Source organism: Eulemur rufifrons, chromosome 16, assembly GCF_041146395.1.
Source record: "Eulemur rufifrons isolate Redbay chromosome 16, OSU_ERuf_1, whole genome shotgun sequence".
In the NCBI taxonomy this organism is placed as follows: Eukaryota; Metazoa; Chordata; class Mammalia; order Primates; family Lemuridae; genus Eulemur; species Eulemur rufifrons.
Window position 1 is genome coordinate 96323717 of NC_090998.1, and position 24169 is coordinate 96347885.

General features: G+C 67.3%; 1 protein-coding gene across 5 annotated transcripts; it reads left to right on the plus strand.

Moving 5' to 3' along the window:
* Positions 1-212: 212 nt before the first annotated feature.
* Positions 213-23686, plus strand: LOC138397519 (traB domain-containing protein). Of its 5 annotated transcripts, XM_069491637.1 has the most exons (12): positions 213-438; positions 6183-7637; positions 8086-8408; positions 19989-20054; positions 20388-20466; positions 21118-21284; positions 21463-21603; positions 22193-22303; positions 22375-22526; positions 22783-22955; positions 23030-23141; positions 23307-23686. In XM_069491637.1, the coding sequence occupies exons 1-12, from the start codon at positions 213-215 to the stop codon at positions 23482-23484; spliced, it is 3183 nt and encodes a 1060-aa protein (XP_069347738.1). In that variant the 3' UTR covers positions 23485-23686. The 5 variants fall into 5 exon arrangements, with proteins under 5 accessions (XP_069347738.1, XP_069347739.1, XP_069347740.1 ...); XM_069491639.1 differs by lacking the exons at positions 213-438; positions 6183-7637; positions 8086-8408 and adding an exon at positions 14180-14372 and having other exon boundaries at positions 22387-22526; XM_069491640.1 differs by lacking the exons at positions 213-438; positions 6183-7637; positions 8086-8408 and adding an exon at positions 14180-14289 and having other exon boundaries at positions 22387-22526.
* Positions 23687-24169: the final 483 nt, after the last annotated feature.

Below are 24169 nucleotides of genomic sequence, written 5' to 3' on the forward strand. Positions count from 1 at the left end.
ACCCCTGCCCGCGGGGGCGGCGGCAGAGCGCCCCCGGCCCTGGCGCGCGCTCGGTCCCCAGCTCTCCGCTCCCCGGCGTCCCGCGTCTCCCGCGCTCCCCGCCCGCGCCCCGCCCGGCGCGCATCCCCTGCCCGCCCCGCGCCCGCGCCGGCTCCGCCCCGCGCCCCCCGCCCGCCCGCCCGCGCCCCCGGCGGGCCGCGCCCCCGCCCCCCATGCACCACCTCCTGGAGCAGTCGGCGGACATGGCGACCGCGCTGCTGGCGGGCGAGAAGCTGCGGGAGCTGATCCTGCCGGGCACGCAGGACGACAAGGCGGGCGCGCTGGCCGCGCTGCTGCTGCAGCTGAAGCTGGAGCTGCCGTTCGACCGCGTGGTCACCATCGGCACCGTGCTCGTCCCCATCCTGCTGGTCACGCTGGTCTTCACCAAGAACTTCGCAGGTGAGCCGGCGGCGCAGGATGCTCGGGCGGGGGCGTCCGCGGGGGCTTCCCGTCCGTCTCCGGCCGCTGCTCCCGCCAGCCACGCCCACCGCGGGCCGGCCGCGTCCCGGGCCTCCCAACAGACCTCGACACGCGCCCGTCCTCGCAGGTGTCCGGGTCGCCGGGGCCACCTCCCAGGTCCCTCTTATGTTTATTGTTTTCCTGAGCCCGGGTGGGACTAGGCCTGTCCTGGTCCGGGTGGTCCCAGCCGGCAGAATGTCACGGGGGTCTGGGGGGTTGGAGGAGCAGCCAGGTGTTGGAACCAGCGGAGAGCTGATGTCAGGAGACGGTGGAGACCCCGCTGCGGGACAGGGTCGACGCGGTGGGAGGAGGTGGGGGTCTCCGCGCGGGTCCTAGCTGTCCGCGGAGGCAGAGCAGGTGGAAGAGGGGCCGGACCGGCATTGGCAGGGAGGGACGCACGCAAGCGGAGGTCAGGAGGTGCTGAGGCCCAGTGGGCAGGACGCGGTCCCGCGAGGCCTGGCGCTGTGGGGGCTCCTGGAGGGCCTCCCAAGGCCTGCGCCTCGCCTTCGCCAGGAGGGGCCGGGTGTCGACTGAGGTGGGGTCTGGGCCGAGGGCCCCGGCACCGTGGGCTGCACTTGTGGCCGCAGCGGGGGTCCTCTGAGCAACATCATCGGCAGACGCTGCCTTGGTGTTGGTTCTTCACGAACCTCTGCAGACCCTGTACCTTTTAGGAGCCCCCCATGCCTGGAGACGCCAGCCCTGAGGATGGACATTGCTGGGATTGGACAGCCCTGACGGGGAGGGGGGGGCGGCGGAGGAGGCCTCTGCTGGCCTCATGCCTTGGACACCAGTGCCCAGGCCCTCAGACACCGGGATCAGGACACTCCACCGTCACGCACAGGGCGGGCACAGACACTGCTAGTCTCCTTTGGTGGCTGTGACAATGACGTGCCACAAACTAGGGGGCTTGAAACAACAGAAATTTCTCTCCCATGGTTTTGGAGACCGGAAGTCCAAACTCCAGGTGTCAGCAGGGAGGACCCTTGCACCTCTTCAGACTCTGGCATCTCCCGGCATGTCCCTGGGCTCCTGGCCTCAGGGCCCAGTCTCTGCCCCTGTCTTCACACAGGCACCTTCTCCGTGTCTCTGCCCACATTTCCCTTTTCTTGTAAGGACAAGAGTCAAGGGATGGGGGCGGTGGGGCACCCGGTCTGATCTCGCTGCAACTTGGTGACCTCTGCAAAGACTGGTCCTAAATAAGGTCAAGTTGACAGGTGTGGGGTTAGGACTTCGGCTTATGTTTTTCAGGGACACGGGCCAACCCACGGCAGACGGGCACACTAGGGCGGGCTTGGGTGTGGGTGCACACGTGGACCCAGCCCCCCAGGAACCCCTGCAGGGGCCCCCACGCTCTGGCACTCTGCTGGGTCCAGCTCACCACTCGAGCTGCAGCACACCCCTGCGTCCAGCTGACCAGGCTGCTCCCCTCTCCCCAAGCGCGTCCTTCATCCCTGGTCCTGACTGTGTCCTCGGCCTCTGCCGGCCTGCCCCTTCATGCTCACCTGCATTTGCACGTGGACACACGTGTGTCCAGCAGGTCTTGGGCCCTTCCCTCCTCCCCGGCTTCTGAGCAGTGGCACGTGGGTGTCGGTGCCTGCTGCCCACTCTCCGGGCTCCGAAACCGCACTATGGACCGTGCCTGGTCAGCGGGGCTGAGGTTTGTGCCAGGAAATCTTGTCTCAAGTCACAGGAAAAGCCGGGGGTGGTGGAGGCCCAGCTCCTCCTCTCTGTCGATGGGTGGTCCCCGTGCAGTGCCACATCCCATCTGCCATCCCTGTTTTTCTCTCGCTTCCGTCAGCGCCCGAGAGAGGACAGTGGCTCCCTGGGCCCCGTCCACCTGGGGCGCTGCTGTCTCCTGGGAGCTGCGCCTGGTGCCTCACTCAGAACCCAGACGCATCCTGGGTCCCTGGTTCATGGGCCAGTTCCTGGGGTGAGGTCCCCCCCAGACACAAGGAAAATCGGGGTGTGGGAGCCAACTGTGGCCACAGAGTGCACTCCAGGGCCCCAGCTGGGTTCAGGTGGGGTGTGGGAGGGGTGTGGTCAGAGGCTCTGACCTTCCAGGAGGGGCACCTCTGCCCCTTCCCACCCGGACAAGAGCACAGCCAAGGACAAGCACCCGGGCTCTGAGGGGCGCGTGCCCTGGGGGGCCCCATGTCTGCGCGGGTCTGAGCCGGGGAGCCAGGTGCAGGGCCGCTGGGCTGAGCCCTGCTCCCCCGCCCGGCTGAGCTGTCCAGCCCGGGCAGGTCCCGGGTGCAGGCCCAGGGGGCAGACGTCCCGGGCCACCCAGTGCCCGAGTCCTTGCTGTGTGCCCCAGTCTGCTCATGGGGACACGAGGGCGGCCACATGCCGTCACCCACGCATGGGGTTATGGTGAGGAGAGGGCAGGGCCTCGGGCCCACCCAGGTGCCAGGGCCCGGCTCCCCCTCTCAGCAGGGCCCTGCTGTTTTAGGAAGAGCCTCCCTCACGGCCCTGGTGGCCCCTGTCCAGCAGAGCACGGAGCTGGCGGCAGGAGGGTGGACTCTGGAAGACACCGTGCTCCTCTTGGGGACCAGCTGGCAGTGGGGGCAGGGCTGCCGGGAAATGGTCCCCCTGCCGGAGAGCCCGCCAGCCGTGGGGCCCACCCAGGTCTGCGGAGCCCAGTCACAGGGACACAGGAGAGTAGGTCACCAGACTTCTCACCCCTGCGGGGGACCAGCAATTGCTTTTCCTAGAGTAGCCGGACGACTGGTTCCCAGACCAAATGATTTGGGCTATTTCCGCATAGAATCGGCAGTGTCTCCACCCACAGCAGAGGCGGTGTACGCCCAGCCTGTGCTCTCCCAGCTCGGCCCTCTAACCTTTGTTTCAAAATGAGAGCTTCGAGGAGCGTGGGCGCAGCCAGCCCTGCAAGCTGGGTCCTCCCTGGGGTCTCAGGGTCCTGGGAGGGCAGGTCTGGGCCAGACCGAGGAGCCACGTGGCCGGCCGCTCTCGGGATGTGGTACCATCGCAGGCCAGGCCGAGTCCCAGGGTCTCCAGGGTGTGTCCGTGAGGAGTGGAGACCCCACCCCAACCCCGGCCTGGCCAGCCCAGGAAGCTGGGGCGGCCTCCCGGGGAAGCCTGGGCCCTCCACCCAGCCGCTTCTGTAGCCTCTGAGGGTCGACCCTCTTCCCCTAGGTGGGGGTCTCACCCCCTCAGGGCCCCCAGCGCTGGGAGGATGCTTGTTCATGCCGCTGGGGAGAGGTCTTGCCCCGCAGAGGAGGCAGACTGCTAGTAAGTGGCCAGCCGCCCCTGCGTTAGCTTCCCGTGGCCGACAGAAAACACTACAGTTCCGCAGGGCAGGAGTCTGAACGCGTCCACGGGGCTGAAGTCGGGCATGCGCAGGGTGTGCCTTGCTGGAGGCTCCTGGGAGAGCAGCTGCCCTCTCACCTGCCCCCTCCCAGGGACCCTGTTGTCCCATGGACAGTCCAGGACCCCCCCCCACCAACAAGATCCGTGTCCCAGATCCCATCTGCAGGGTGGCGCAGCTGTGGGTCCCGTGGCTGACGAGGACATGTTTAGGGCCGTCATCCCGCTGGCCGTGGGAGTCTGGGAGGGGCAGGGCCTCCCTGGTGAGGGGCTGGGAGGAGGCGGCAGTGGTCTGGGGGTGACCGGGATGGGGTCCGGCCAGTAGGAGGGAGCAGCCTCTGCGGAGCCAGGGGGTCCTGGGGTGTTCCCACCGCCCAGGTGGAGGGAGCCACGGGGGCCCTGCAGGCTGCACAGCAGGGACAGGCGAGATGTGCTTGGGGCTGGCGGGGCCCAGCCAGGGCAGGGCCTGGGGGGACGCTCTCAAGGGCAGGGCTTCCGCCTAGGCCTGGGGCCCTGTGGAGTGAGCCCAGATGCCAGTTCCGATTTGCTCTTCCCGAGGCTGCGTCGGGCCCCTGGCCCTCCTGACCTCTCTGTGGCGTGGTCGGGGGTCGTGTGGGCCCCTGGCTGCCAAGCGGGCTCCTTGGCTGGGAAGCCAGCATGTCCTGTTGTTCTGGGTCCACGCAGCACTGCCCTCCCACAAAGGGGCCCTCAGAGCCCTCCGTCTGCGCCGTCGGGGTGGGCCAGACCCTCGTGCCTCCCACGCGGACACCTGCTGGCCTGGGCAGGGCCCCGCTGTCCCTGGGAGATCCCAGAGCAGGGCCTGGGCAGAGCCCCCTGGAGCCGCAGCGTCTGGGACGGGCCCACAGACTGCGATCCATGCCCTGGGTTCCCCGGAGCTCAGCAGCACCCCTGCTGTCCCACCCAGGAAGGCCAGCACCCTCTGCCAGGGGCCGACCTTGCGTGGCCCAGCACGTCCTTGGGTGCCTGCTGTGGAGCACCATGTGCCCCTGCAGGTTCAGGCGGATCCCGGAAGGAGGCGGCCTTGCTGGGTGCTCCCCCAGGGCTCCCCGGGCTGGGCCTCCCCTGCAGTTCCTCTGCAGAGCCGAGTCACTGACCATCCTTGACGGAGCAGACGAGGAAACCGAGGGTCAGAGTGGCCAGCTGGGGCTCACCTTCCCTTGCTGCTGCCGCCGGGCAGACAAGAGATGGCAGCAGGCCCGAGAAGCCCCAAGTCCCAGTGGGGCCTCCCCCACCCACGCCAGGCCCTCAGCAGGGGGGCTGCAGGGACCAGCCGGGTCAGGGCAGGAGACAACCCTGTCCCTGTTCTCTTCCCCCTTCTCTGGCCCCTGGATTGGCTGTAAGGACAAAAACTAAGTAAATAAAATGCTGTTTTCTCAACCGAGAGAGTTGACTCCTTTGCCTTTTCCGATTTTCTCTTCTCTGTGCCCTGCTCGCTGGGGACAGGGGCCTGGGCCCAGCTCTCCAGCCCCTCCGTTGTCTCATGGGGACGTGGCGGCTTCATCCCAGCGCCCTGCCCGGCCCCCAGCCTGTCTGGGCAGAACTCACGCTGGCCTGACCCCGCCCCCGTCCCCAGGCCCCTCCCCTGGCTGAGGCCGGAGCCACCGCTGTGGGCACCTGTGCGGGGAGGTGGGCGTGGGGGACTCCGAGTGCTGCTCTGGAGAAGCGCTCAAAGGTGAGGTGCCAGCCCGGCGGGCCTGGCGCTGGGCTGAGGGCGGCCGAGTGTCCCCAAGCCCTGGCCACTGGTCGGTGCCGTGTCTGCAGGCGCGAAAGGCGTTCGAGGAAACTGCAAAGCTCAGGAACAACTTCTCCTGTAGTTCAGGAGGGCCCCTCGGTGCCAGCTCAGGCCAGCGCCGCAGGCAGGCTGGTGACTCTTCCGGCTGTGCCCACGGCATCCAGGGCCCCCGGCTGGCCCTTCCCCGGGACGGGACGCTGGGTCTTAGGGAAACGCCCTCGTGTGCAGACGGCCCTCAGGGATTTTCCTCGGGAGCTGAGCTGCCACAGCCGCCCCTGGGCAGGTAGGACCGTCTGAGCCAGGGGAGTCTCGGGCAGCGTGAGGCCGGCGGCCGGGACCTGGCTGAGTGGCCCGGCCTGTCTGGGCCGTGGCTTCCCCCGTGCACGTCTGGGGAGGGACTCGAGCTGCGAGGTTTGTTCTGAAGCTGCCGCTTTTGGGTTCCTCGGGGTGAGACCCTCACACCACGGCGGGCAGGACGCGGAGGGGGGTGGGACACAGAGGGGGGCTGGCCGGGAGAGGTGGGGGCTGCACCCGGGAGCAGCGTGTGGGAGGAAGTGACCAGGCCGCCGCTCCGTCCGCCCCAGCCCTGTCTCCTCTCTGCCCCCAGAGGAACCCATTTACTGTTACACCCCGCACAACTTCACCCGCGACCAGGCGCTGTACGCCCGCGGCTACTGCTGGACGGAGCTGCGGGACGCGCTGCCCGGCGTGGACGCCAGCCTGTGGCCGTCGCTGTTTGAGCACAAGTTCCTGCCCTACGCGCTGCTGGCCTTCGCCGCCATCATGTATGTGCCCGCGCTGGGCTGGGAGTTCCTGGCCTCCACGCGCCTCACCTCCGAGCTCAACTTCCTGCTGCAGGAGATCGACAACTGCTACCACCGCGCGGCCGAGGGCCGGGCCCCCAAGATCGAGAAGCAGATCCAGTCCAAGGGGCCCGGCATCACGGAGCGCGAGAGGCGCGAGATCATCGAGAACGCGGAGAAAGAGAAGAGCCCCGAGCAGAACCTGTTTGAGAAGTACCTGGAGCGCCGTGGCCGCAGCAACTTCCTGGCCAAGCTGTACCTGGCGCGGCACCTGCTCATCCTGCTGCTCAGCGTGGTGCCCATCTCCTACCTGTGCACCTACTACGCCACGCAGAAGCAGAACGAGTTCACGTGCGCGCTGGGCGCCTCCCCGGACGGGCCGGCGGGCGGGGGGCCGGCGGTGCGGGTCAGCTGCAAGCTGCCCTCGGTGCAGCTGCAGCGCATCATCGCGGGCGTGGACATCGTGCTGCTCTGCTTCATGAACCTCATCATCCTGGTCAACCTCATCCACCTCTTCATCTTCCGCAAGAGCAACTTCATCTTCGACAAGCTGCACAAGGTGGGCATCAAGACGCGCCGGCAGTGGCGCCGCTCACAGTTCTGTGACATTAACATCCTGGCCATGTTCTGCAACGAGAACCGCGACCACATCAAGTCGCTCAACCGGCTGGACTTCATCACCAACGAGAGCGACCTCATGTACGACAACGTGGTGCGGCAGCTGCTGGCCGCGCTGGCCCAGTCCAACCACGACGCCACGCCCACCGTGCGCGACTCGGGCATCCAGACCGTGGACCCCAGCGCCAACCCGGCCGAGCCCGACGGCGCCACCGAGCCGCCCGTGGTGAAGCGGCCGCGCAAGAAGATGAAGTGGATCCCGACCAGCAACCCGCTGCCCCAGCCCTTCAAGGAGCCGCTGGCCATCATGCGCGTGGAGAACAGCAAGGCCGAGAAGCCCAAGCCCGTGCGCAGGAAGACGGCCACCGACACGCTGGTGGCCCCCCTGCTGGACGCCGGAGCGCGCGCCGCCCACCACTACAAGGCTGGCGGGGGGGACGCGGGCCCCGCACCCGCCCCGGCCCCCGACAAGAAGCACGCCCGCCACTTCTCCCTGGACGTGCACCCCTACATCCTGGGCACCAAGAAGGCCAAGCCCGAGGCAGTGCCCGCCGCCCTGCCCGCCTCGCGGAGCCAGGAAGGGGGCTTCCTGTCCCAGGCAGACGAGTGCGGGCTGGGCCTGGCCACAGCTCCCACCAAAGGTAGGCGCCGGGCGGGGCGGAGGGCGAGTGGGCCGGGGCACCGGGGAAGGGAGGGCACCTGCAAACCCGACCTCGGCAACAAGGCTAAGGGTGGAGCTGGCTCAGACAAAGCAGGGCGGGCAGGTGGGACAAGGCGGAGGTGAGTCCAGGCCGGGGGACCCTGACCCCGGGGAGCAGCTAGGGAGGAGCCAGTGAGGAGGACGAAGGCAGGACAGGCCGTCGGCTCGCCTTGGCTCCCGTGGTTGACGGAAGCTCCCCAGGCCGGCAGAGCCCCCCGAGGAAGCTCCGCAAACGGGCACAGACCCGGAACAGCCCGGGGTCGGCTCGGGCAGACGGCCACGTGCAGGGGCGTCGTGGTGCAGCCCCCGCCCGGCCCCCACTCCAGCCGGCCCTGGGTGGGCGCTGGGAGGGCGCTGTGTGACCCGCCTGTGTTCTTGGCTGTTTGCAGAGGCTCCGCTACCTGAGACGGAAATCCCGTTCCCCGCAGAGCCGGCGCGCGCCGGGCTTCCCTCCGGGGGGCCGTTCCACGTCTGCTCGCCCCCCGTGGTCCCCACGGCAGCCCCTCTGTCACCAGCCGGCCTGGGCAAGGCCGAGCCCCTCACCATCCTGAGCCGAAACGCCACTCACCCTCTGCTGCACATCAACACGCTGTACGAGGCCCGGGAGGAGGAGGAAGGGGGTCCCCGGGTGCCCCAGGACGTGGGCGACCTCATTGCCATCCCCGCCCCCCAGCAGATCCTCATAGCCACCTTCGACGAGCCGAGGACAGTCGTGAGTACCGTGGAGTTTTGAGGGTGCCGGAGGCCCCTGCACGAGCGTGCGGCCCCCGGCCCGCGTGGACTCGGCCTCCGCCTCGCCCGGCGCCGCCCCAGCCCCCAGCCTCCGTCGCATGCCTGGGGGCTCCACAGGGAGCCGTGGCCGCCGCAGCGCTGGCTGGGGCAGGTGGCAGTGGGGGCAGCCGCCCTCCCACCCCTGCACCGGTGCTCAGCGGTGGGTGGGGGGCTGCGAGACAAAGAGTTTATTTTTTTAGGTGATTTTTGTCGGGGCCCAGGCTGTGTGGGGTGGCCCAGCTCTCCCAGCCCAGCCACCCCCGGGGTGAGCTGAGAGGAAGGTGGGGTGGCGGCACCAGTCGTGCCCGGGGCCCACATGCTCAGGGGCTCACCCCTGCGGGGGGCGATGCCCTCCGTGGCCGGGGCCGCGGTCCCCCCTCGGGTCAGAGCAAGACGTGCACTTTCTCCTTGTCGCCTGACACGGGTCCATTTTACTGTGATTACTGTAACTAACGACGCTGATCGTCAGGAGACTGGGATGGCCTGGTGTGTGCGTGGTGAGTGTGCAGTGTGCGCGGGAGGGTTCCGTGTGCGTGAGCAGGTGTGGCTGCCGTGTGCACGGGCACGTCTGAGCCCGTGTGCGTGTGCCAGGGCACCCGCGCGAGTGTGTGAGCAGGCGTGGGCCACGTGTGTGTGAGGGAGTGAGTCCAATGCAATAACCACGCCCCCCACCCCGGCCCCCGGCTGCCGGCCGAGGCCACGCCACTCCCGTGGAGCCAGGCCGGCGCCCCGCGGGTCCCACCCATTACCTCAGCCACGGAGGCCACGTGACGCTGTCGACACGGTAGCACTCAGCGTATCAATAAATACTATTCTGATAACCCCTGTGCTCTGCCTCCTGCCCAGGCTCCAGGCCTGTCCCCCGACTCGCCGGCGTCATGGCGGGTGCCGGGGAGAGGGGGCTGCCTGCATGCAGAAGGGTGAGGAGGGGCATGGGAGGCACCCTCTGCCCCTGCAGGTCACCCTGGGCCCGCTGCAGCCACGGCGACGCAGGGCACGTGGCTGCCCCTTGTGGAGCGGGCGTGGAGGGGCTTCAGGGGCTAAACCCCTGGGCTCACGGGCTCATGCACGACCCCCCGTAAGATGTCCCGTGGGTCATCCTGTCCCTGAGGGCGGGGGAGTGTGAGGTAGACCCGGAGCACGGAGAGCTGCAGGATCTGGAAGGCTTCCCAGAGCTGGCACCTTGGTGCGGCTGGGGTGCAGGGGGCTCGGCGCCAGGCCTAGAGGTTGGTAAGACAAAGCTGCTCCTTGGGGGTCCACGGAGCCACGTGCCCTGCAGGCCACAGCAGGGACCTGAGGTTCTGAACGGAGGCTGGGGGTGGTCATGGGGCACGAAGGTGGAGGTCAGAGCAGGCCCACCGTGCCCCGGCCTGGGCCTCCGGACGCTCTGCCCTGGGGCGTGTGCAGGGCGGGGCTCCCCCAGTGTTCCCAACTCAGGATGAAGTGACCGTCCTCCGCAATGGCCGGGTGCAGCCACCACAGCGGAGCCCAGGAATGAGGCACATGGACACAGCCCGGAGGCTGCATCCCGGTTTTAAAAAGGAGGCTTTATTTATGCTCTATTTATCTGATATTTTTTTGAGACAGGGCCTCGCTCTGTCTCCCAGGCTGGAGTGCAGTGGCACCATCAGCTCACTGCAGCCTCGGACTCCTGGGCTCAAATGATCCTCCTGCCTCAGCCTCCCGAGTAGCCGAGACTACAGGCACCACTACACCTGGCTCATTTTTCTTTTTTGTAGAGATTGGGTCTTGCTATGTTGCCCAGGCTGTTCTCCCACTCGCCTGGGCCTCCCAAAGTGCTGGGATTACAGGTGTGAGGCACCACGCCCAGCCCTAAAGTGGAGGTTTTACTACCATTTGGGTATGGTGAGGTCAACCAATCAAGAGACAACCGCCATGGAAAAGACAGTCACTCAGATCCCCAGAGAAGGGGCAGCCCATGCTTGGCAGGGGCTGTAGCAAGTGGAGGGGGCTGGGGGAGATGGGGGCAAAGCCCGTGCTGTGGTTTCCGGGAAGGAGCGGGCCAGGCAGGGCCAGTGGCCGCAGGAGGGGCTGGTGTGAGTGACCTCAGCGGGTGTGGGCAGGGGCTGTCCCCGGCTGCCTGGCCCCTGGCCCCAGAGTGTGAGGCCCAGGGAGCAGGCGGGGGCTCTGGACTGGGTGGTTTGAAGGGCCAAAGCTTGAGGGGTCAGAGCATCGAAGTGCAGAAATTAAGAGGCATGGCTATTGCGCCCTGACCCAGGACACGCTCCCCAGCCCGGCTTCCCCGGTACTCGGCCTTCCCACGTGCCCAGGCCAGCCTGGTCCCGCAGTGGGGTGAGCCTGTGGCCCCTGGCAGTACCCCTCCCTCTGGGTCCCAACCTGAAAACCGGCTCCACCAGGATGGAGAGGCGGTCACGGCAGCTGAGGTGACCCAAGAGAACCTGTGTGACACTGGCCTCGGGCAACAGTATTTGCCTGGACTTCTGTGCCGCCCCCGCCTGCCTGTACCCATCACCCCTGCCCAGGGGCGGCCCCCAACTCGTCCTGCAGGCAACCCCCGAGTCCCCCCTGTGCCCACTGGTCTGGCAGTGTGGCAAGTCCAGCCCCTGTACCTGCCTGCCAGGCCCTGCTTCCCTGCTAGTGAAGGCAGGTGTCGCAGCCACGGAGCATCCAGGCAGGGGCCGAGGACGCTGGCCGCTGAGCTTCAGCAGAGCAGGGACAGACAAGGCCACCTGAGTGTCTGGTGGGACCAGGGCTAAGGCAGTGGCCCCTCTCCCCACCCTCTTCTCTGGGCCACGGCCAGACGGGATGTCTCAGGCCAAGTCTTGTCTGGGAAGAGGTTCGTGCTACGATGACCACCACGCTGGCCGTGTGGCGCGGACTCTGCACAGGGCCTTTGCTGGGGAGGAGATGGCCTGAGTCTGCGTCCTGCAGAAGCAAACGTCTTGCTGCAGGCGTTGGGGACGCACCTCCTGGCTCTCCCAGGCGAACTCTGCCATCTTACCCCAGATCCCCAGACCTGTGTCCCCGTGAGCCATGCGAGTTCCAGGAAGGAGGAGCCTGACAGGGCGGTGCTGGCCTATGGGGTCCCACACCCCTCGCCCTCCTGGGGCCCCCTCCTCTGGCCTCTGCCCTAGACGCCTGCTTCTGTGCCATCTGTCCAGTTCCAGATGATTCATCCTGCTCCATGTCAGACCCAGCCTTTCCTCAGCGTCCACCCCACGAGGGTGGCAGGGACAGAGGAGGCCCCTCTGCAGCACAAATGGCTTCAAACCAAGTGCTTCACTGTTCCTAGGGGCCTCGGGGCCACCCTCTGGCATGGCACAGGCCCCTGGTCACTGCTGCTCTGGCCACCCCTCTCCCTGTGTCTCCCCCTCACCCCCCATGGCTCACTCAAGCAGCCCCTCCTCTGGCTGCTCGATGAACCAAGGGGTCTCCAGCAGGGCCAGGCCCCGGGGTCGGGGGGCACTTCCTCCACGGCCACCTGGCCATCCCTGAGGCACCCTGTCCACCACCCTGCCGTGCAAGGAGCCGAACCTGCCCCCACAGAAGCTTGCTTGGAACAGATCTTTGGAAAGCCAAACTCCTCCTGGCATGTTGTTCTCCCAAGCACAAGGACCTGCCTCAGTTTCCCTGCCAGTGTGGGACTCAAGCCCTGCCCTCTGCTGGTTCCCGCCCCTCGCAGCCTGCAGGGATCGGAGAGCAGTTCCATTTTCTCCACTGTCCTCGGCCTGCCAGGGCCGGGGTCTCGGGTGTCTTCCTGTCCCAGCTGCAGGCCACCTTGCCCTGCTGAGTGCAGGAGGGCGGTTCTGGCAGTCCGGGGGCACCGTTCGTATGCGATGCCGCCCTCCCTCTGTCTCCTTCCAGCCCTGGGCAGGGGCAGTCAGGGCAGGTGGGCACCACTGTCCCTCTCATACAGGACGAGGGGCTCTGGGAGAACCCAGACCCCAGGTCAGGCCTCTTCCCACCACACCGGCCCCTTGCTGGGGATTTCAGCCAGACTCACAGCAGACCCTGGGAACGTGGCCCAGAGTGGCCCTCGGTAAATGAGTGGGGTGAAGCCGGTGGTCTGCTCTAGACCAGCTGCCGCCCCCTGCCCTCCTGGGCGAGTGGCCGAGATGGTCGGGAAGACAGAAACGACCATGAAGTGCTGGCACAAAGGCAGCGACCAATGGGACTGACGGGGAGAGCAGGAAGCAGGCGTCCTTCTGCAAGGAGGACAGAGGCCACTCTGAGGCCAGGCCAGGCCCTGCAGGGCCCAGGAAGCCGAGTTGGGGGGGACAGCCTGGCAGATGCGCCTCCCACAGAGCCCCAGGGGCAGCCAGCCCAGCCCAACACAAGGAGGGGACAGGGACAAAGTCTCACAGCCGCCACACCCTAGGGGGACACCTGCAGACTCAGGATGTGGGAACCTGTGACCACCAGCGCCAGGATCAGCTCCTCAGAAGCCCAGGGCTGGGGCCAGCCCTCCTGGAACCGAAAGGAAGCCGCCAAGAACTGGCCTGGGGTGGGGCGCCACTCCCCCCAGGCCTGGTGGGCACTCCCTCCACTGCCAGCCCTGCTCTGGGCAGGCATTTTTTGGGCCCACCTGGCTCCAGTGAGTGGCTGGTCCTAAGGCCTTCAAGTCGAGAGGGCCCCCCACCCTCTTCCAGTGGGCACCTGGGCACCTGGCTCCTTCCCCCAACTCCAGCACCTGGGCAGGAGGACAGGGCAGAGACTGGCCTCAGGGCCACCAAGAAGGCCAGCGCTGTCAGGACACAGCTGTGGGTGGCCCCAGCGATGGGGCCATGCAGCCATGCAGCCTGCCAACCCCAGGTATGGGTCCTTGGCAACTGGCGACAGTCCCCACAGGCTCAAACTGCCCCAGTCGTCCACAGGGACTACCCAGCAGTGCGCACAGCCCCGGCCCACCTGGAGCTTAAGGCCAGTGGGCGGGCTGCGCCCCGGGGTTGGTGGGGGACCCTGGGGGACCAGGTGGGGCCAGGACACGCTCCGAGTCGGGGGTGGGGTCGCCCGCCTCAGCCCCCGCCACCCTGCCCGCCTGCACAGCCCCCCAGCCCCGTCTCCACCCCCCAGGGGCGATGAGGGTCGGCCATGTGGGTGGTCGCAGCTAGCTGGGCCCCCGGGGGACCTCGGCGCTCGCTTGGTACCCCAGCTGGCAGTGGCGTGGGGACGCCAAGCGCGCAGGCTCAGGAGCCCCGAGACTCCCGCCTCCCCGCTCCGGCCACGGGGCCTGACCTCCGGGGACCCCCGCCCGGGACCCCCGCCCGCGGGCCGGCCTGGTCCCAGCTAGGGCGTGCGACCCCCGGAGGAGAGGGGCCTGGAAGGGCCGGGTCGAGGCCACGTTGGCGCGGTCCCTGAACCCGCGGGCCCCGCGCATCCCACGATCGGCCGTTCCTGTAGTGCGGGGTTGACGGCTGACAGAAACAAGTGTTTCGACATCACTTGACGCAAAACCATCCTGTGCACGCCCCGCGAACACTGTCCCCCTTAACAGACGGGAAGCTGCGGCGACAACTGCGGAAAGCGTCGCGAAGCCCCGGTGGCGCGCGGCGGCGGGACTCGAACCCCGGACCTGCCCGCCGGCGCGCCTTAGGACCCGGGGCCGCCCGGGCGGGCGGCGGCTCGCGCGCGGCCCCCTGGGAAGCGCAGGCTGCGGCGGCGGGCCGGGCGCAACGCGGGCCGGGCGGAGGCTGCCCTTCCCGGCATGCCGCGCGGCCGCCCGGCGCCCTCGGCCCGTCCGGCCCGTCCGGCCGCCCCGCCCCGCGGCCCTGGCCCGCCCCGTCCGGTGGGGGCGGCGAGCCGCATGGAGGCCGGCTGAGGAGCGCCGCAGCGTCGCCTGGGTACGCTGCGTGTCCTGGGCCTGCGACGGGGCGGCCCGACCCGAGGGACTCGTCGCGCGGCGGCCTCGCGGCCGGAACGGCGCGTGCGTGAGGACGGGCCCGGTGGGGGAGGGGGCGGGCCGGGGTCAGGCGCGGGGAGAGCGGGTCAGGCGGGCCGGGGGCGGCGCGGCCCCCACCCTCGCGGCGAGGCGCCCCGGTCCGCTCCGGCCCCAGGCGGCGGCGGCAGGACGCGCGGTGCGGAGGGAGGGCTGCCCGGGCCACACCTGGCCCCGCGCTGCTGCCCACGCGTCTTCCGGGGTGGGGGCGGGGGCCGGGGGCGAGCAGAGCCCCCGGACCCCGCCGCCCCTCAGGTCCCCACCAAGCCCTCGGGGTTGCTTGTCTGTAGGCGCCTTTGCCCTTCAAGTTGCGCAAGACGAGGTTGCCATATGGACAAAGTAGACGCAAGGTCTCGGGGCTTCCGTCTTAAAAGGTTTCTGTAGCTGGGATGGGATAAAGCTGGTGTGTGTCGGTCAAAACTGTTACAAGGAGTGTGGAGTCCAAGCTGCCTCGGCGTCGACGTCCCAGAAACAACTAGGAACTCTCGGAAGTGCTCAGTTCCCTCTGGATTTTCCAGGTGGCTGCCTCCCGCCTGTCAGGGTCCCCTGAAGAAGAGGATGTGCAGGCTACCAGGCTCACTGCCCTCCCTGGGTCTCTGTCGCCGCACGGTGTGACTGGCAGGGAGGCTGACCTGGGCTGCTGGTCAGCCTTGCAGGGTGGCCGTGACACTGGTGTTGGAGGCCGATGGGCAGAACTGCCAGGAGAGGGGCACACAGCACCCCACGGTGGTCGTCGTGAGGGGGCTCTGGCATTGGGCAATGACCAGGTGTCAGGAGGATGGCCAGGTGTGCTGGCCAGGGAGCTTTGCGGACCTCCAGTTCAGGTGTGCGTGCTCCCAACTCTGCCACACTCGCGTAAGCAGGTCCTGCAGACCAGGAGGGGTGCCCAGGTCACAGGTGCCGAGGCTTCAGAAACGGAGTGCGGGGGAGACTGGGGCTGTGGGCCACACCCTGCTACCTCCCAGCCTGTCATTCCTTTCTGTGGCCCCCGGGTCTGTCCACGTCGAGACCCTTGGCTTTCTGAGCAGGGCCAATGGGTTGGTTGAGAGACAGGGTTTTTCTAGGAACTCTGGTGCTGGTCAGCTTTTGGCCAGCGCTCGGGCAGGCTGGGATCTGGGAGGCAGTTTTTAGTAGGGGGAGGGGGACAGCATGAGTATCAGTTCGGGCTGCTATAACGAAATACTGTAGACACTTAGCAGACAGTTACTGTCTCACAGTTCTGGAAGCTGGACGTCCAGGGTCAAGGTGCTGTTTGGTTCGGTTGCTGACGAGGGCCCTCTTCCTGGTCATAGACAGCCATTGTTGCTGTGTCCTCACCTGGGGGCGCGGGGGAGTAACAGCTCTCTCTCTGTCGCCCAGGCTAGAGTACAGTGTCGTCACATCGTCCTAGCTGACTGCAGCCTCCAATTCCTGGTCCCAAGGGATCCTCCTGCCTCGGCCTCCCAAAGTGCTGGGATTATAGGCATGAGCCACAGCGCCCGGCCTGCTGTCTCCTATAAGGGGACTAGCACAAGGTTCCTGTCATGACCTCATCTGAACTTAATCATCTCAGAGGCCCAACCTCCTACCGTTGTCACATTGGAGGGTTGGGACTTCCACCTGTGAATTTTGGGACGGCGCAATTCGATCCATAGCAATAGGACCCAGAAGCGGGAACAGCTGCCAGGGCTGGGCAGGTGGAAGGTGTGGCTGAGGTCGCTGTGAGGCCGACACCCTGCCACTCACAGTGACCTCTGATGTGCTGTGACAGATGCCCCCAGAGCATTGCCGAAGTTAACAACCTTGTCCAATGCCGAGCAGCTGTCACTCTGATTTTTGTGTCCCTGGGCTGCACCCCCACCCCGCGTGCATCTCTAACGTGAGGGGGGCTTTTCTTGCCCTTTAATCCTGGCACCTTCTCTCCTGCGCCAGACGGGGTGTGTGCTCTCGGGGGCTGATGGGAATTCTCAGACGTCTGAGGTTTGTTCTGGAAGCTTGCGGGGGATTCTTTCATGCATGGAGGGGATTATAGTTCCCAAAGCCAGGTGACGGTGCTGTCCCTTTTCACGGATGAGGAACTTGGAGAACAAGTATTTTGAGAGACAGTGTCAGGGCTCCTGCAGCCAGGCTGCTAGTTCTTTTCCTGTCCTCCACCCTGGAGACAGACGATACCCCAGCAGAGCAGCTCAGAGAGGTCTGGGGTCACGGCTGAAGTAGCATTTGAACGTGGCATGTGTTTTCGACCGAGAGGGCCTGCTATGTGGACAGGGGGGTCTGCTGGCCCTGGAGGCAGGTGCCACCAGTCCTGCCTTAACCTGAGGCTTAGCAGTTCGAAGCGCCCTGCCCGAGGTGGCACGGTGTTAAGTGGGGTTCTGGGGTCTGACCGACCCTGCCGCCACCCCCCGCAGCAAAGCTGCTGGCAGCCGGCCTGTTTGCTGGGCAGCCTTGCCCAGGAGGTCTCCACGGTGGTGGTCAGCACCTACCCAGTCCTGGCCCACGGACACTGGGGTCTGGGAGAGTGAAGCACGGCTGACGTGCAGAAGCGTCCTCCGGCTTCTCACTGGGCTCCACGGGTTCCCCGAGAGTTGGCCTCACAGTGCGGCCAGGTGACAGGACCAGAGCCATGTGCCAACTCCTGGAGCTGTGCCGGCTGGTGGGGATTTAGCGAGGAGCGGCGTTCATCCCCAGAGGGTGGCAGCAGGGGTCAGCTGGTCTCTGCCAATGGGCTTGTGCTCCCCTGAAAAGGACAGGCAGGCAGCCGGTGGCTGGACCCTCGGGCGATGCTCCGTGGGGACAGCTGTCCAGAGGTCATGTGACAGGAAACCAGGAAGGACGCAGACCAGGAGCGGGGGGGGGGGGGGGGGGGGGGGGGGGGAAGGCTGGGCCAGCAGTGGGGGGGGGGTTGGGGGTGCACAGCCCCTTCCAAGCAGCTGGGAGGGACTTGGGGCCCAGCCGTGATTATCTGAGAACACGTGATGGCTGTGGGGGGCAGGGAGTGTCCTGCCAAAGTCACATCCTAGAGCTCAGGCACTGCAGCGAGTGAGGGAGGGACACCAGGGAACTGGAAGGTGCAAGGACGTGGCAGCATCCGAGGAGACGTGCTCAGGATCAGGGACTCCGGGGCGGGGGCGGGGGGGGGGGGCCCTCGGTGGCCCTTCTGCCTGACCCCTCCTGGGCAGGGCTGGTGCTAACAGGGTCAAGGGGCTCATCACGCAGCTCAAGGCTTGTCCTGGCCACACAAGCTGCTGTGAGACCTGTGCACCCCATGGCGTGGCTGGTGGGACGAGTCCCTGCTGTGGGCACGAGGACCTGCCTGTCACAGGCACGCCCCCGGCAAGCCTCCAGGGGCGGGGCCGGCCGGAGGGCTGGGGCTGACCACACCCGTGGGGGAGGGCTGCGGCCGTTGTGGGTGCCTCGTTCCTTCTCTGGCCCTCACAAACCCCGCCGACTGCACCGGGTGTTTTAGTCTTTCCCTCGCGCTTGGGCTGCTGTGAGGAGGAGCCGTTTGCTGCCGTGTGTTCAGCTGGACCAGGGTGGCTCCCGCCCTGGCAGGCTGCTTGCCCGGCTCTGGCTGCGGTGCTGGCCTCAAGCACAGCTTCCTGTTTGTGTTTCCGCTGGTGCCTGGCATCAGTGAAGGGCCTTGACCTGTGCAGAGGGGAGGGAGGAAGCCCCAGGGTGATGCCCTCAGGCTTTGGCGGAGGCCTGGCTGCTCTGAGTGGCGCCAGCAATGCCACTTCCTGGACGTGCTGACCTTTGTGGTGCCCAGGGCGGGGTGGGGGCCGAGGCTGAAACCCCGCTGGGAGGCGTGTAGGTGATGATTCTGTGCAGGTGATGAGCTGGGCTGAGACCCAGGGCGGGGCCCTCCCTTCTGCAGAGGCTCCAGGTGGGCGAGGGCAGGTTCAGAGCCAGCCTGGTAGCCCGGTTGCCTCCCTGCCCCCAGCCAGTTTCTCTTCTAGGAGGCCCGGCCGTCCTCAGGAGGGGCTGCCCCCTTCTTGGCTCCAGGGCACATCTGGGTGTCCCTGGACACCAGATCAAGACTTGGGTTGCACCAAGAGAGACCCCTTCCCCTGCCCAGAGGTGTCCCTGCCTGTCCAGCCCCTGACCATCCGCCCAGACACCTTGCCGAGAGCTCCTTCCTTTTGCAGCTGAGGAAACCGGAGCTCAGCGGTGCAAGGACTTGGACTGTCGGGGGCTGGGGATAGGTCTGTGCTTGCCGCAACTCTGGCTGCAGGGTACCGAGGGGACGGTCGAGAGATGGTTAGATGAGATAGCATCGCGCTTGTTTCATTATTCGTCTTTTCTTGTTATTACGAAAGTTTTGAGAATCGTGCAGCAGCAGTGAAACCAAAGTGGCCTGGGCCGTTGCGCAGTGTCTGGGCTTCGGCCAGAGCTCGTCCACCTGCAGCCTGCCACGGCGGTTCCTCCGAGGCACGTCCCAGACGCCGGATCGTTTCTCTCGTAAACACGTGTCTCTGAAGGGTGCAGACACGTTAAAACAACAAAAGCCAAGCTGGCATAGTTGCTTCGCGCTGCACCATCCACCCAGGCAGTTGTCAGGCCAACGGGCTCGCTGTTTCCAGGCGACCTTCTCAAGTCGGGGTCCAGCTGCGGCTCTTTGCTGCCCCTGCCACCTGCCCGAGGCCTGTTTCCCTCGCAGCGTCTGTGGGACAGCCGCGTGTGACCTGCAGCCTTTCCGCGCTGAACACGTGCTGGCTGTCCCTGTCACGTGGTCAGCACGCTCATCGGCTGTTGTGATGCTGTGTGAGGCTCCAGATTTTGGTTTGAATGTTTTAACGACCCCGTGAGGTGGTGACATACGTGTCCACCAGGAGCCGCATGGAGTCTGGTGACTGTGAACACATCGCTCCTCTTTGGCTCCGTGGCCGAGCAGGTCCATGAAGAGCCCCGTGGAGGGCAGGGCACGTGGCCAGTGCTCATGTGACCCGTGGTCCCTAGCCCAGCCTCGGCCGCCCCGTGGGTCTCACCGATGCTGTGTGTCCCTCCGGCTCCTGTGCCCCGCCCCCTCCCGTCGGCAGGTTTCTCCCCGTGGGCGACGGTGAAGACCGTGTGCGGCGCCGCCTCGTCAGCCCTCCACCGTGGCTGCTTCCGTGTTGTGTTTCTGTCTCTTTTCTCTTAAGCTGGGGAACGTCTAGCTCCGCGTGACGGTAGCCGGCTTGCTCTCCCTGACTCTGCTGTCTGTGCTGACAGCTGCCCTGACGTTGTCACCTGCCGTGGGGTGACTAAAGGGGTTGGGGGTTTCTTTGAAGTGGCTTTAGTGCAAAGGCCCTGGGGTCCGTGCCCTGGACAGCAGCCATGTTACTCTGTCCTGAAATGTTCTCTCTCGGGAGCTCTGCGCAGCTTGGTGCAGGACCCGCTGCTTTCTCTGTTTGCTCACAGCGCCCGGTGAGGGTTGGGGCCCCTCTGGCTGGGCCACAGCAAGGCGCCCTGCGCGCCCATCTCTGCGTGTTGCTCCCAGTGAGTGCCCCAGCGCACTGCGGCTGCCAGCTGCTCTCTGCCCGGGCCCTGCCCGAAAGGACCCTGGGCCCCGGCAGCCCGTGGTCGGCCGGAGGCGGGCCCGTGCAGGCCGGGGCTCCAGGTGAGAGGCCACCTCTCCTGTCTCTTCAGGCTTCCGCCTTCAGTGCAGGCCGCTGCCGCCCAGCCATGGAGGGGGAGGAGCAGCCACCGCAGGAGGTGAGGGGCTGGGGGCTGCCGGGGGCTTCTCCCCAGACAACCTCAGTGCCAGGGCCAGGTGGGCTCCACACTGCTGCTACACGGAGGGGGGCTTCCTGGGGCCACTTGGGCTGTTCTCTGCAAAGAATGACCTCACTTGGCTTTCTGGAGTCAGGAAGCATTTCAGCAGGAGGGGAGCCCTAGGCGGTGGCCTTGCCAGGCGATGGTGGTGACAGGGAGGCCTCCGGGGGGCCAGGGGACTGGGATCCTGGAGTGTGTGACCCACAAGGCCACTCAGACTCGGGCAGTCCGGGGCCCGTAGACACCCGACGTGAACTCTCCCTCCCTGTGCAGGCCGACGTGGAGCCTGTGGTGACGGCAGAGGGCTCAGAGCCGGTGCCCAGGGTGCTCTCCGGAGAACCCCACAGCCTGTGTACGTGTCCTCTCAGGTCTCAGCACTTCTCCAGAGCTGGGCCGTCGGGGCGTGGGGGCGCGGGCAGCGGCCTGCGGCGGGCGGGGCCTGGCCGAGACCCGGGGTGGGGGGCTGCTGCGAGGCCGGGGGGGGGGGGTGCTGCGAGGCCGAGAGCCGTGCTGGGGGCAGAGGAGCCCGGGTGGGGAGTGCCGGGCCACAGGCAGCGCAGACATCAGAGCAGGTCTTGGGCACAGTGCAGTGAGTGGAGCGGGAGCCCCTTCTCCTGAAGGTGGGCCCCAACTTGTGCCTGCTCGGAGCTCCTCCCCCAGCTGAGCCGAGACAGACCCGTGCCCTCGGGGGTACCTGGTCCCCACTGTCCCCCTCAGTGGTGGTCCCCATGGCAGCCTGGGCTTGTCCTCATGGGGCAGGACAGGGGGCTTCTGAGGCCCAGGCTCAGAGGCAGTCAGACAGCACACACTGTCACCTAGGCTGGCCAGGCTTGGGGACCCTGACGCTTGGGGAGTGTGGGCCTCATGAGTTTTGGGTTTTACCTCGAGACTTGGCTCCCACTCCACACCGGTGCAGTCCTGGGAACCCAGAAGGTTCTGCAGAGCCCAGGCTGCCGGTGCCACCCGCTGTCCTGAGTCTCGATGGCCTTTGCTGTCCTTGCAGCCGATGTGGACGCCTTCAACCTGCTCCTGGAGATGAAGCTGAAGCGGCGGCGTGAGCGGCCCAACCTGCCACGCACGGTGACCCAGCTGGTGGCCGAGGACGGCAGCCGGGTGTATGTGGTGGGCACGGCCCACTTCAGTGACGACAGCAAGCGGGACGTGGTCAAGGTGAGTGCCACGGCCCACTGGTCTGACCTGGCAGGGCCGCCGTCCGCGGGCCGGGGCTGGCGGTGGGCTCCTGCGTCCAGAGCCCACGGGGCCTCCGAGTGGTGTCGGCGCTGGCCACCCTGCGGCGGGGCGGCTGAGGACACGGGGGGCGTGCGAGGTGTGACCGTGGCCGTTGCAGACCATCCGGGAGGTGCAGCCCGACGTGGTGGTGGTGGAGCTGTGCCAGTACCGCGTGTCCATGCTGAAGATGGACGAGAGCACGCTGCTGCGCGAGGCCAAGGAGATCAGCCTGGAGAAGCTGCAGCAGGCCGTGAGGCAGGTGGGCGGGCGCCGCACCCCCTGCTCTGCGCCTGTGTGCCTGGAGCCCAGGTCCCCGTGTCTCGGGCCTGGGGTGGCCTGGCGCTCCCTGGAGCTCTGCCAGGTTGAGGCCCCTCCGCCCTGTCGCGGGGAGAGCTGGGCCCGTCTCCAGGGCTTCGCCCTCCTGGGGGGCATCTCCTCCTGTGCTGACCCCACCAGCCTGGCAAGACCCGGGGCCGGCAGCCTCGCGCTGTGCTCCGTGTGACGTGGGCGTGCCTGGCGTCCCTGCCTGGCGTGTGCACTGTCTGTTGGCCTCCACGGGCGGGTGTGGGGAGGGGCAGGGCTGCTCGGGGAGGCCCTGGACCCCAGCGTGGTGGTCACCCAGCGTGGTGGCATCTGTGACAGTGTGATCCCGCCCTCTTCCGCCCCTGCCTGTTTTGCAAAGGGCTTTTCCTAAGAGCAGCTGCCTTTGAAAAGAGACTGTTGAGGCCAGGGTGGCCCATGCCCTGTGCGTGGCGGGACCCGAGCAAGCCCTGGGCAGAGCCCACACCTGGGCCTGCCGGGGGCCGCCGCGCTGCCCTTGCGCCCCAGCTCTGCCCCTCTCCCTGCAGAACGGGCTCATGTCGGGACTGATGCAGATGCTGCTGCTGAAGGTGTCGGCGCACATCACCGAGCAGCTGGGCATGGCCCCCGGCGGCGAGTTCAGGGAGGCCTTCAAGGAGGTGGGCGCAGGGTGCAGCCTGGTGGCCCCGGGGGGCAGCTGCCCAGGCCCCTGCCGCTCCCCAACGCCCAGCCTCTGCCCCAGGCCAGCAGGGTGCCTTTCTGCAAGTTCCACCTGGGCGACCGGCCCATCCCCGTCACCTTCAAGAGAGCCATCGCCGCGCTCTCCTTCTGGCAGAAGGTCAAGCTGGCCTGGGGCCTGTGTTTCCTCTCAGACCCGATCAGGTAGGGCAGCCTGGGCACCGTGGCCGTGGCGCGGGGGCCACCTGCAGGGGAGGCTGGCCGGCTGCGCAGCACGTCCTAGTGCGGCCGCACCTGCCCCACCTCCGGCTGGCCGAGCCTCCTCGAACAGGCCCTCCCCGCCCCTCCTTCCGTGGAAAATCCCAAACCATGGTGCCGCGGTCCCCGCCCTGGGTCAGCAGCACAGCCCCCCCTGCCCCCGCCCTGCCCCTCGGGCCTGGCAGCCGCCCCTCTGCCCCAGCAAGGACGACGTGGAGCGCTGCAAGCAGAAGGACCTGCTGGAGCAGATGATGGCCGAGATGATCGGCGAGTTCCCCGACCTGCACCGCACCATCGTCTCGGAGCGGGACGTCTACCTGACCTACATGCTGCGCCAGGCCGCCCAGCGCCTGGAGCTGCCGCGCTCCTCTGACGGTGAGCTGACCGTCCTCACGGGCCCGGGGCTCCCGGGGACGCTCCTGAGCCTGCGCTGACTTGCTCCACCACAGCTGAGCCCAGGAAGTGCGTCCCCGCCGTGGTCGTGGGCGTCGTGGGCATGGGCCACGTGCCCGGCATCGAGAAGAACTGGAGCACCGACCTCAACATCCAGGAGATCATGACGTGAGCGCCCGCCTCCCCGTGTCTGGGCCCCGCCCTGTGAGCCCCCAGGTGGAGGCTGCACCCCGGGAGCATCACCCGCGCTTGGCGGTGACCCCACGCGTGGGGGCTGAGGCTTGGGGGGCCCACGCCCAGCCAGGCCCAGCCCTCCCTCCCTCCCTCCCCCAGCGTCCCCCCGCCGTCCGTCTCCGGCCGAGTGTCCCGGCTGGCTGTGAAGGCCGCCTTCTTCGGCCTGCTGGGCTACGGGCTGTACTGGATGGGCCGCCGCACTGTGAGCCTGGTCCTGTCGCTGCCGGCCGCGCAGTGCTGCCTGCAGAGGGCGGCCGCGGCCCCACCGCACCGGTAGGAAGGACCGCCCGGGAGCCACCGCAGCCGGCTGGGGGCTGCTCCAGTGGCCGCCGAGGGCTCCTGCAGAGCCGGCACCGCCCGCGGACGCACCCTGGGCGCTGAGCCCACCTGGGGCCCCTGCCACCCCCTGTGGGGGTCCAGGCCGGGCCGCGCCTGCACCCCCGGCCCACACCACCCAAATAAAGGATTATTGAACCGTCTGAGCCGAGGCTTCCCAGCAGCCCCCTCCTCACCCCCCCACCTCTGCCGCAGGGGCCACACGCTGGTCAGGGTGGATGGCCCAGCTCCCGGGGTGGCAGGGCCGGGGAGGGCTGAGGCGCACGGCACCCCAGGTGGCGGGTGTAGCCAGCCAGCCAGGCAGCTGCTGTCCCCTACCTCACTGTGCCTTCTCGTGCCCCGGCCCAGGCGTGTCTCACGGTGGGTTCCGGGGCCAGGCGGTTTGGGAAGGGCTGGGTGGCCGCGGGAGCGCTGGCTGCACCCTGGGCTCGGCCTGCAGAGCTGTTGTGTTCTTGGCTTTTTAAAATGTCTGAAAGTCTTTACTCAGGTAATTTTAACTTCAAAGAAAAAACAAACTGAAGCAAATGTCAGGAAATACAAGCCTTAAATCTGATTGGGACAAAAAGGAATTCTCTTTTGGGTCTCTGTCCTGAGGTCAGCCCTGGGGTCCCGGCTGGCACCTGCTT

Coding starts and splice junctions, on each gene's coding strand:
- LOC138397519 (XM_069491637.1), top strand. CDS start 213: ATGCACCACCTCCTGGAGCAGTCGGCGGACATGGCGACCGCGCTGCTG. Junction 8,409..19,988: donor TCGACGAGCCGAGGACAGTC/GTGAGTACCGTG, acceptor CTGTCTCTTCAG/GCTTCCGCCTTCAGTGCAGG. Junction 22,527..22,782: donor TTCCTCTCAGACCCGATCAG/GTAGGGCAGCCT, acceptor CCTCTGCCCCAG/CAAGGACGACGTGGAGCGCT.